Source organism: Haemaphysalis longicornis, unplaced genomic scaffold (assembly GCF_048455015.1).
Source record: "Haemaphysalis longicornis isolate Haplotype H1 unplaced genomic scaffold, Haemaphysalis longicornis Haplotype H1 scaffold_9, whole genome shotgun sequence".
Classification (NCBI taxonomy): Eukaryota; Metazoa; Arthropoda; class Arachnida; order Ixodida; family Ixodidae; genus Haemaphysalis; species Haemaphysalis longicornis.
In genome coordinates, this window is record NW_027526460.1 from 121,071,009 (window position 1) to 121,083,764 (window position 12,756).

General features: G+C 48.4%; 1 protein-coding gene across 1 annotated transcript in view; it reads left to right on the forward strand.

Annotated features, from left to right (window-relative positions):
* Window positions 1–528: 528 nt before the first annotated feature.
* LOC144153400 (endothelin-converting enzyme 2-like) overlaps window positions 529–12,756 on the forward strand; it is a 33,319-nt gene continuing 21,091 nt past the window's right edge. Inside the window, exons 1-3 of the mRNA XM_077685047.1 lie at window positions 529–924; window positions 4,802–5,136; window positions 10,704–10,848. Of these exons, the coding sequence (XP_077541173.1) occupies window positions 529–924; window positions 4,802–5,136; window positions 10,704–10,848 (876 nt within the window). The remainder of the gene's footprint in view (window positions 925–4,801; window positions 5,137–10,703; window positions 10,849–12,756) is intronic.

Consider the following 12,756-nt stretch of genomic DNA (forward strand, 5'->3'; position numbering starts at 1 on the left):
AGTTATCCCCTTTTCCTTACTTGGTTTTGGGTTTTCACAGAGCTGCACTTGGCCTATGCTCAAGCCAAACAGCAATCATAATTCAGAGGAAGAACAGAACACCGAAAAACACGGACCACACCGCGTCGGGCGGGGTCTGTTAACAGGCAGGCTGGGGATTTGAAAGTAGTAGTGCGGTTATCTAGTTTATGCTTGGGAATTAGCATTGCAGATCGATTTCAGATGGCGCTCCATGTGGTTGATATCACAAGACGGCCGTTCTCAACGTTCTCAACGCCACGCGTGCTGCGCGCGATTGCTCCCGTTTCGCTCGAAGTGTATCCGATGCTCCAGTATCAGTTCCTTCATAAACCCGAGCGGCTGGGAACTCGGGAGAAGGCCGAACTCGGGCCTCTGGATTGGCGTCCCTGGTCACATTTCTTTGTTATATCTTAGCAAGGCCTATTCATTTTCTCAGTTCGAAATACTGAAGTACTATTGTGGGACAGTGTTGTCAAGACGATATATATATGTTGGTTCTTCGAATTCATGTGGCAACATGGCGCATGCCTGCAGCCCGACTGTGACACATCCACTCAGCGCACTGGGTCCGGCAGCCGCCGGCGCTCTTCAAGCTCGCGGCGCCTCTCTCACGGGGCGCTAGCAGCGCACCAAACAGATCCGTGCTGGCCCATCGCCGGCTTCGTGCTGGGCGTCGTCCTCATCGCCGTCCTCATTCTAGCCTTCGCGGACGGCGACCGCACCGAGGTCCCCGTCTGCCACTCGTGGGGCTGCGCCCACGCGGCCGAACAGCTGGCGGGCTCCCTGAACCGCTCGCTGGACCCGTGCGACGACTTCTACCGCTTCGTGTGTGACGGCTGGGAGCGGACGCACCGCGACAGCGTGTCCCTCTTCGACCGTGCCGCCTCCCAGCTGAGAGCCAAAGTCAGTGGAGGAGAGAGCCGTGCCTGCTCTTTCGCAATACATCATGTTAACAGCGCCAAGAGCGGACCGTGTGCAGCGTAGCAAGCAAGGGCGCTGTGCCGTTACTTTGCAAGCTTCGCGGGGTGACCAGTTTTCGCGGGGTGACCAGTTTTTCCCTTGAGTGCTAGAGGTCAAATCACACCCCCTTCCGCAAGCGCCCGGTACGGAGCAGCGGCCCCATAACGGGGAGAGATAGGCGGCAAGGGAGAGATAGGCTAGGAGAGTAGGGATAAGTGCGCTAGCCCCGTGCAAGGGATGCGGCCGAAGAAGGCGAGGAGGCCCCCACCGTAGGGATATGCGCGCCCCGCGAAGGAAAGCCACAAGGCCACGCGCGGCGCAGAACCGTGTCCGATTGAGGAAGACGAACACCCAGCTGTGGTCCCTCGTACAGCGGCGAGGCTTAAACAACGTCGTGAGGCAAAAAAGGGAAAACACGCTACTGTTGTGTGCAGCTCCGCTACTTTCAAGTCTTAGGAATTAGCGCGATCTTCATTTTTTAGCTATGCCCCGTCTTAGTGCAGTTCCATTTATCCAACGTATCAACCCGACCAGCTACGAATTTTCCGCTTTCTCGATGGGCCAGCCTCCCGGAGCGAGATCAAGAAACGAGAAGAAACGCCGCTCCTTTGGGCGGCCAGATAACTCCACAAGCGCTTGGCCAAAGTTAAGACAGCGGCATCTTCGCTCGAGAAGGAACTGCGTGGCCCGTTCACGATCGGTATTAATACGTACCGCCATGCTATTAATAGGTACCGCCATGGTATCACCTTAAAGGCACGTCAGCAGACTCGAGTTCCCTGAGGATATATTGTATCGAAAAACAGATGGAGGGTTTCGATAACGTAACACTGAGCAGAAACTATTTTGAATTCGGTGCGCTTCCATCACCCGCTTCCTTTTTTTGCCAGTCGGCCAAAGTCACGTGATTGTACTGTGTGCCACTGACGGCATAAATTGCTTCCTAGGACCAAAATTTTCAAACAAGGCTCATATGAACGCTTGAAATGAAAAAAAAAACTTAATTTTTAGTTACATACAGATTACTAAAGTACAAGTAGTACAGATTAACAAAGTACAGCCTAATAAATTAAAGGTAAAGTAGTTTGATGTGCTTGCCTTCAGTAGCCACTGGTGCGACAGTGGAGCGAGGGAGCGCCCTTAAAAATGGGCCATTCCCTCTTCGCGCATTCTTTGAGCAGGCTTCCCTAAACCGATTACTTCACCCCAATAATCCGCAAATAGCATGAATCGAATTTTAAAGCATTTTGACCCTGCCTCGAAATATTGTCATGAGCTCATTATTATTACCACGGCTCGGCTTTGCCTGAGCTTCTCTCATACTCGGACATTATATAATAGGAACCCTGGAATGAATTGTAGCCGCTCTGATTTCGTTCATCAGATGCTGCTACTCTCTCCTTCGCCGACGCAGCTACGAAACTTCATTGTTCGGTTGGTTTTCATTGTGACATTTTCTGGTCGCTCGCCCGCGCCAGCGTCAATTGGCGGTTTCCCCTGGTATATACTTTTGCTCAGTGGTCACCACCCTGTCCGGCCTTAATATTTATATTATTATTGATGATTTATATTGACCCCATTTATGATTTATATTGACCTTATGATTTATATTGCCGTGTTAGCATACAGTGACGTTCACTCCGACAGTATTTCCTGATTTTGCTTGAAGTATCCCAGCGTGCATTGTCCTAACGGAGGGAGAAAAAGCGCTGTCCAATCGCTTCATCATTATGAATTATAGATGGAGCAGCATGAAGCTCGGGCGACAGCATAGATTCCTGCTTACAAAGTGTTCTCGATTACAGCGCTGTGGGTGTGTGCTCATGCGTATTGCTGCTTATAGAGCGTTGTCCATGCAACCCTGGGGGTATATGCTCTCGTATAACCTGTCCTGAATAACACCTGCAAGTGTAGGGTATGCGCCGCAGCTTAGAACTAACATTTCGTTTCGAGTTCTTAGAACGTCACTCGGTGGGCGCAGCTTGTCGTATACAGTGGGTGCGAGTACATTTTTCAGATTTGCACTGGTTGACGACGTTAGACTTCAAAACGTGAAGTTAAATAAACGTCCTATGTTTAGGTCTCACAATGGGTAATCTCAAAGTTGAGGTCTACTACTTGTCAAAGAAGGATACGACTTAATATATGCTAAGACGAGTGGCCGGGGCTGGTTGGCGCTAGAACTCAAAGCGGGACTATGCACAATGTCAAGAATTCGTACCCTGCATCGCCCCTTCCCTGTGCTGGGCATCAACCTTTTAGCAAAAGATTTGGTAACTAGCAAATAGTAGAGGCTTTACAAATAAGGCTTTACGAATGAGGCTTCAGCACGCCTCCGTACAAATTCGGCGGTTATGGGCTTTCACTCTTAAAAACAAAGAACTGCCCGTCAATAAATTGTCTTCTTGCTACATGTTGGCCTTTAGCAATTTCATACTTTCATGAATTATACAACGTGAGTTCGTCGTAAGTGCGGCCAGGCTGGCCAAAGTCTTGTGCGTCAGGTAGGGGCAGTTGGTTACCCATAACTTTCCACCCCGAGCTTTCTCGGCCAAAAGACCACCCTTTTAAGAACCTAGAAGAACCATTGAAGAAATGGAATATTTTGCATAGAGCAAGCAGTGTACTTGTGTATGAAGACTATAAAAATATTGCGCAAAACACCCCTTTCATTTTGTTTATTTTTTGCCACAATTTACAGGCGAAAGATTTCAATCCCAAAGTGGCGCTGGAGCCTGGTAAAGTGAGAAGCAAACGTCGAAATTTCGAACGAAGCAACCTTGTGCGAAAGTTGTGTGCAGTGAACTGATTCACTTTAGAACAATCATTTTTGTAGCAACTTCGATGAATGACAAAGCTGCTCTTGTGTTTATGAATCTGCGTGCTCTTAGACTGATTATGTTTCCAAATATGGTTTTTTGGCAAGGTTTTTTTTTGAAAGCCTATATAGACTGGTTAGAAAGGAGGTGAACACACAAAGCACGAATTTCCTTCAGATAACTGACGGCTTAACTGTAAAAATACAATCATTGTGGTAAACGTTCCAAATCTCGCATCTCGGACGAAAGCGCCCATTTGGGGCAAGTGGACGCTAGTTACTAATGTTAAAATGAGCCGAGCTGTGCCTTTAGTCTTTGTGCCTGCCGTACATGATACTTGACGCGTACGAAACTAGATTTTAATACGAGCCTATCCTTCCTTGATTGAAATTTTATTTACCCATGATACTGTCTACATAAACATCCATATGTAGAAATCTTCCTGAGAGGTGTGTCTGCTTGCTTTTTTTAGTTTCTGTTGATATAGTACGCCTCTCAAAATGCTAGGCAACATCGTCCAAATCCATGCGGTACTGCTAGCAGTGTTTTTGGAATGTCTATAAGGAGGTAATTTTTTAAACCAGTCTTACATTACCTTCGGTAATAAGAAAGGAATGCTGAACGTTCTTTATTGCAGGCCGCTACTCCTGAATGATAAAGGTAACCCATACATCTGGTTTGCATTTGTAGAACACTAACAGACGACTTCTCAAAGCACTGCGTTGCGCGAGCATCCCCATATATAAGGAATTGCCTTCATGCAGGGAATCCCGTATGTTTACAGAGGAGAGTGAGCTAATGGAATCACGATGGGAAATTCGAGGCGCAGTGAAATGGCGTTTCTATTTTTCTGTTCTTTCGGCGGAAGATAGCTATGAGGAGATCCCAGAAGGCCCCCAAAACTAAGAATTTGCTTTTTTGCATGTGATTGGAGTGTCGCATATGCCACGCGAATAGCATGGCGGTTTCTTGCTCTTACCCCTCCGCGTGCGTGCACGCAGGTCGAGGAAGATGCGCTGGCAGTGGAGATTCCGAACAGGCATCAATACGCACAAGAGAAGGCGGCGATCTTCTACCACAGCTGCGTGCAGTCCATGTACAGGGGTGACAGCGAGTTCCAGCTGTTTCTTGATCTGCAGCGGAGCTTGCACCTACCGTGGCCGCACAATTCTACCTACCCGCGTCTGGATCCACTGGGGATAGTCGTGGACCTGTCGGTCAACTATGGCGTCACTTTTTACTTCAGTCTCCATTTGAGGCAGCGGCCAGGAGCAGCAAACCTCTCGGCGCTCCCCCGCATCGTGTTCAGGAGCAAGAGCGCCAACTTCGCCTACTGGTTAGTGAAGCAGAGCATGATATCTGAGGTCATTGTAACGTGTTGTTCAATCCCTTGAAGGAGAACGCATTAAATGGCCCATTGGGGACAAAAAAGCCGGTGTCTCCGCTGTCTGGCGTCTGTAGCAGGCTCCTAAATTTCAAGTGAATTTGGCGGGTTCTATTGCGAGTGCTTCAGGAATAAAACGACAGGAAATGACTGCGCGACGGAAAAAGAAAAGAGTGCGCGCTAGTAGGCAACGACCGCGCGCCCAGACTCACGTGAAAAGCGGAGAGGGCGACGGCGGCAGCGTCCATTCGCTGCCGCTGTTTTGTCGCTATCCCGCCGAGCTTTCCACAACTGTCGCTTCTGCTTCTCACGCCAAGCGGCGCAGCAGTCAGTGGAAAATCAAGCCGCTCTACATGGCACACAACGCTCTGCGGCGTTGTACGCGACATTCATTGGCTTTCAGTCGGGGATAAAGGGTTCAGAATATCAACATATACTGATCGAAGGCCAACTATAGGGAGCCGGAATGGATTTTCGATTGTTGCGTGCGATAATCGAACAGAATATACAACGGAATTCAGGTTTTTTGACGTTCTCGGGATTTATTTACTTGTCACGTTCAGTACTGCAGGGGCTTCATTAATATCCCAGATCAACGAAATGCCCTTGGCAACAAATGAACACTGAAACAAATGTACTGAACAACCGTGGGAGGAGCATCAGCGCAGAAAAACCAATAATTTCCCTTTATGCAATATTCATGATTATGGTGGCTTAGCTAAAGGACAAAACAACAAGAATATCTTAACATGTTCTCCTTGGAGATACGGCCACGCCAACCGGCTAAGGAAAGCTCCCTAGGTACTTTATTGTCCTTGAATGCGTGACGCAGTAGGACATCAGTACAGTGCGAAGATACGCCGGCCCCTTGAAGCGAACTTCTGCACTTGCATACCGGAAATTCTAATAAACGTCCCCAAGTGATAAGCAGGCCTTCGGCCGTCGTCCAGACGTTTTTTCAAGAAAACTCTGTTCAAGCTGTATGACATCGAAAACCTGAAGCAAAAAAAGTTTAATTGAAGATTCGTTAATAAATCTTTAGAAACACGTGAGCGTGTTTTCCCCTATTGTCTGCAAAGATAGGGCGGCACACGATCATTCCTATGCCATCCTCTTCTACACGTATATTCGGCCCTGCAATTGCTGCAAACGCCGCTTTACAGCGAGTACAAGCGGTGATGGCAGTGCTGCGGTCGCAGCGCCACCACAGCCATTGCAGCACCGGCTTAGCTGACGTCATTCGCTCTTCACAGACGCTGTGTCTTCCTGCGCATCGATAGCGAAGTTTTTTCCGGACAGGTCCCATCAGGCCACTGAAATACTGCTCGGCCTGTTTTCCCCTGTGCTAGTGACAAATATGCTGTTCCGTGACCGCCCGCCATATCTCTAGCCAGTGTACAGGGGAGGTTTTGAGAGCATGAGTCCGCCCCCACCAGGGTGACTCTGTCTAATGAGTCGGAAGGCTCAAATTCAAGACGAAGTGCTGTCACAACTTATTGGGAGCAATCCGTCAAACTTTAGCCAGCCAGAATTATGTTTTGGGGTTAGAGCAGCTCACAAAAATGAACTCCACACAACGTGAAAGCTGTCAATGGCGGAGTTCCACTCCGCATGCCTGAAATGCCACTCCCGCATCTAATCCAGTTTTAAAGATGATAATCTTTCTTGGGCTACTTAAAGCGGAACATTTTGTTCTGTCTGTTTGTCTATATTTCCCTGGATTCAGGCAACCATTCAAGAGGTAAAGTAATACTTGAACAAGAGAATTGATTAGGGAAAAACTCTACAAACCATTAAATCTGTTATCATAATTCATACTTGTCAATATCGGTCACCAAAGGAAAAACACACGTATTTGACGCAAAAAAATTTATACATACCTAGAACTAGGCACATATATGTGCGCTTGGCATTTGCAATTATAAATAAAAATACAGGCTGTAAACAATACTTTGGCTCAGGAATAGGAAAACATTCTGCCACCTTCGTAATTGGGAGGCGAACACCGAGCAAATAGCGGAGCTGGTGGTCTTCCCTAGCTCTAACTAGGGTTTTGTTAGTTGTGCCCATATTTAAAAAAAAAACAGTGGTTGAAAAATGAACCTTTTTCTTTGCAAGCTCACTTAAATCAAAGTCCACAACCCACCCTCCTGAAGTTCAAAATTCAAAGCCAACGCCAGCGATACGAATCGAAAGAAGATGTCGGGTGCCCCGAAATTATTCAGCGCAATCGGAGACGCGGGTTTCACAACGTGGGGGTCTCATCTTCGATTACTATTACAAGAAGCGTTTTTTTTATGGTGCGGAGCACGTTAGGACCACACAATGTCCGTCCTTGTGCGTGCGCATAGCATTTACCATCGCAAAAAATCACACAGGCACTGGCAGGATTTCAGCCTGTGTCTGGTAGACCAGACAGAGTTAGACCAGTCGTCTTACCCATTGGGCTACGACCGTTTTGTTTTCTTTATTGTGTTGGGCTACGACCGTGAGTTAGTACCCGAGAGTCAAATGGCTTACTCCCTTGCCTGTAACGGGGCGGAGTACCTTAGCACCTCCCAATGTCTATCCGCGTCCGTCCGTGCGCACACCACCATCAAGCAAAATTCGATTGGAGCTGTCAGTTGCAGTTTCATTTAGGGAATAATCAAGCTGCAACTCACGGCTCAAATATAATGACGGTCGGGGCGCAAATAGGATGTCACTCGGGGCGCAACTTGAATGTTATTTCCAGTCCCCGTACTCCGCACCCTCGCCATCATCCACGGAGTGGAAATGCTGCCATTTTTTCTGGAGGCGCGCACTCCAAACACGTGCTCGTGGGCTCCTTGCCCGCTAGCCACTTTTCTTCACACTTCTTGGCCGAAAATTTTAGATGCGACGCTGAGAGCATCTCTTGTCGGCGGCCCTGCCCTTCCTGCGTGCGTCCGTCGTCGTCGTCGGCGTCCGCACTCTCCTCCGCTCACCCCTCTCCTCTCCGATAGCGAACACTCTTTCGCGAGGGGCATTGGATTGGATTGGATTGGATTGGATTGGATTGGATTGGCTTGGCTTGGCTTGGCTTAGCTTGGGTTTGGATTGGATTGGATTAAAGTGGATTGTGTTGGATTGTGTTGCGTCATAGCCGCGGCAGACGCCCTGGCGCCGGCGCGTGCCCAGGTGAGAGCGAACACTCTCTCTCAACATCTGCGGGTGTGCGGCCCAGCGCGCTCTCACTCCGCCGGTGGGCGGCGCTGCGCGCGGTGCTGTGCATGTGCAGTACTCTCTCTCTCCGCGGTCTCCTCTCCTTCGGGCGCGTTGCGCATATAACCGGTGCGCCGCTCTCCGGCGGCCTTTCTGTCGACGGTTGCTCTCCGCTTGCGCTTGAACCCCCCTCAGCGTCGCATCACACCAGGGTTCTCCCGAGGGGAGGTGGGCGTAATTTTTCTCCTCTCCGGCCACTTCGGCGAGTGGAGCTCACTGTTAACGATCCGCACAGACAGAAGAAATCTTTCACAGCTGCGCTGGTAAAAGAGCTGATGCCCGCGCCTATAACTCGCGGCGGCATTCCGAGCTCAACCGTAACAAATTGTTCCAATAATTGACGCCCCAGCACTAGATCCCGCGAAAGTTAAATTGACTTAGGTGAACCTCCCCCGTGTTTATCGCTGGAAGAGCCAGGCGGGCGGGTAGAGAAATGGGGTATTCACATCTTGGGGGAGGCGGAAGACTCGTCTATCGGCGACATTTTCAGCGAAGTGAACAGATTTGCCGCGCATTTTAACGCGAAAATGTTTGACTCCCGGATAAACAAAGACTTCGCTGACGTCATATCTGTCACGGAGGTGACGCCAGCACAATGAAGCAAGCGGCCTGTAAAGGGTTCACCCTTGCACACAGGGTCTCCTTGCGGAGAAGCAACCTTTAGTACTAAAGAGTACGCTACAATTGGGTTGTTCGTTTTCGGGTTTTGTATTTAACAGGAAAGTGTTTTATGCCGCGGTACCCCAAGGTTGCAGTGGCGTCATATTCGTCACGGAAATGACGTGAGTACACTTTTGACAAAGCGACCCACCAGCAGGACGTCGCTCACCACGCACACCCACAAGACAGCCGCCGACCGGAAATCATGCTCGGATATAGATTTCTCTCACATTTCACTTTCGTGTTTTCGTGATTCCTATGACAGAGGAATGAACCACAGTTCTTTTAATTACGTAATGGCGTTCACTGCACGTGGATATATCCGTCCTTCCAATGGATATAACGCCCGGTTTCTCGTTTCCAAATATTCATTTTTTTGCATTAATGAATTGAATCTTACGCCCATCGTGCAACTCAGCACTGTTATTCCGAAACACGGAAATGAATAAAGTAAACTCTATAGAACAACTTGTCTCCTTCTGTTACTGCTATCCGAACCGTTGCATTCCTACATAGGGACTGACGGTGATTCTAAGTAACAGTTTTCAACAAGAATGAGCAAGAACACTTTTGTATGTTTCCGTAACCTATCTTAAAATGTCTTAGGCACACGCATCTACGCTCACGTCTGGCATTTTCCGAATAATCATTATGTTACTACGTTCTCCCACGTGATTTGGCGTCTGATTTCTTCCTTACTCGCATATGGTAATTTAGGCGCCAGGGGGCTGCAAATAAAGTTATGAGCGTCTTCAAAAAAATGTCCTCTAACGACATTTTCTTTTCCCAATACCTTTTGTCGTTCAGAGGGTTATAATTAGAGATGTGCTACTCATTGGTAATCAGTCTGCTGGAGCGTACTCCTTTGGAAGTGCCGAAAAAGGTACTTGTGGAACGCCAAGATTTTATTGTTGGACGTGGGAGTGCATTGTATAGTAGAAGGAGAGCTGCTATTTGTATGTCGTGATATCGCTTCATGAACCATATAGCTTCCATGGGAGTGGGATGCTTTGCAAAAAGTTGTGAAAGTAAAACTGCAAAGGTTTTTCTTCGGACTTCAGTTTTAGTCGAATTTATAGTGCTGTCATTCGAATCAACGTTCTGTTGCACCTCCATCATGCTATAACGTTCGGTCTTCAAACGGTTAAATAAGCATGGTACTATTTCAAGTTTTTGCACTCACTCCAATGTGGCATCCGTGTTATCATAAGAAGCCACGGCTTTCTGACGTTTACCCATTTTCCCCATTTCACCTACCCTAGCTTAAATGCGTGTGTTGCGCTGGATACGCGCTATCATGCACTACGTCAGTGTCCTAAGCACCCCTGTCTCCTCCTCTGGGAGCACTGGTTGAATATCTTGGACGGAGCCAGTCAAGAGCTGGTCACGGCACGAGCCCTGGCGATCGCGGACGCGTTCTTGGCCTCCCCCACCCGACTTCTCTGAACCAGAGGTCGAAATAAAGTTTGCGCGCTCTCTTTCCGACGTTCAAATCAAAAACCACTAGTGACGTTCTTGATGTTCATGCGTAAGATAAAGAGGGCATACCTTGGTACGCTGTGATTGCGCTTCCTACAATGCTCCAAATAACTCAGTGCTCTCCGTTCCTTCCGCAGGTACCATACGCGGCACGAGCTGATGAAACACGGAATCTACGAACAGTACATCACCTCCGTGATCGCCGTGTTCCTGCCCAACGTGTCAACAGACGCGTTACGCGAGAGAGCACGTCACTTCAAGGACGTAGACGACAAGGCCACCGTCAGTCTCTTGCCAACGCTTACGGCTAAGGTACAGGCCCCTTCGTGGTATCTGTTGGTCCATAGTTCGTTGCGACGTTTATCGGGAATGTGGCGAATGGCCCAAGATTCCACACCACCTACATGTTGCGCGGGTACCGTCACGACTAAGGGAGGCATGGCGGAGGTCTCTTGGGGTAACTTATTGAATATAGGCGTGAGAAAAGTGCGGTCAGGCAAAGGGGTTACGCAAGCGAAGTAACCATCATCATCCCCACCCCAGCCTATCTACGCCCCCTGGAGGGCAAAGGCCCGTCCCATTAATTTCTAATTACCCCGGTCCTGTGCTAATTGCGACCAATTTATCCCCGCAAACGTCTTGATCTCATCTGCCCACCTAACTTTCTGCCGCCCCCTGCCACGCTTGCCTTGTTTAGAGTTCCACTCTGTTACCCTCTGTTACCCATTATTACCCAGTGCAAGAAAAAGTTATTAAAACAGAAATCTTTTTACGATGCTCTAACAAGAGCACCTGGAAGTACTCTAAACTATGATTTCATGAAAATATTGCTTGCTGTAGGAAATATGGCTTGTTGCATATATGCAACACTGGGCAGTGAAAGCAAAAAATAACGGCGAACCTTGGTAATCAAGAATTTTATTATATTGAACTGAGGCGCGCAGGAAACAGTTTTCATAAGAAACGATTCACAAAGACAACATGTAAGAAATACCGAAACAAGTCACAAAGATAAAATGCAAGAATTCAGTTGATGAAACAGTCTGTTCATCGATGAAAAGCAACAAAACAGTTGCGGTTCTTGTTGAGGCAAAGGCTCATGTTACACTTCACATTACATTACATGTAATGCCTTAGCATTACATGCACTGCCCACGTCCATTTCTTCTTCTTAATTTCTACTAATATGGCCTTAACACGCGTTTGTTCCTGATCCACTCCACTCTCTTCTTGTCCCTTAATGTTATACCGATCATCTTCCGTTCTATTGCTCGCTGAGTCGTCCTCAATTTAAGTTGGACCCTCTTAGTGACCCTCCACGTTTCTGCCCAGTTTTTAAGAGTAATACTAATAGTTTATTTCATCTCATGAAATATACAAATCAACATCGGGTCAGACCAAGCTATGGAAGGCTTGTCGGGCCGTACCCGGCAGTCAGCAGAGGGAATAAATGGGATAAGTGGGAGTGAGACAATGCAGAAAAATGTTTTACGCAGGTACGTTTTTAGGCCACGCGGATAGGAAACCGAAACTATCTCTCAAAATAACGAGTGGAATTGCGAAATATAGGAGTTCTAACTACAACTCCGTGGTGCTACACCGCGGAGGTGTAGCACTGCCGTATAACACGAGGTGCGGACAACGGGCCTACGGTTATGTCAAGAACTTTCTCGCCGCAAGAACGGCTAGCATCGCGGTTGGCAGCGAAAGGTCGGACCCTATTAAGCTTGGGGAGCGGGGCACCCCGCAGGGGGCAGTTCTATCACCCCTGCTCTTTAATTTGGCGCTCCTACCGTTGCCCCGCATGCTCGAGCAGATAGAAGGCATAGGACATGCCTTCTATGCAGACGACATCACGATATGGACTGAGCGAGCCGGATCGGATTGGTGGATTGAAGAAACCCTCCAGCTGGCAGCGTCCACAGTCCACGACTATGCCAAGTCATGCGGTCTGAGCTGTGCACCACAGAAGTCTGAGCTCCTGGTGGTCCTGCCAGGAAAACCCAAAAAGACCCCGCCACCAACCATTTCAGTCACAATAGATGTCACGGTGATCAAACCAACACAGCAATGCCGGATCCTCGGTCTCCTCCTGCAAAACAACGGCAAGGCGCATGCTGCAGTAGGAAAAATTAAGAACAGCGCAGACAAAATTCTATCCATGCTCCGTCGGGTGGCTAACAGGAACAG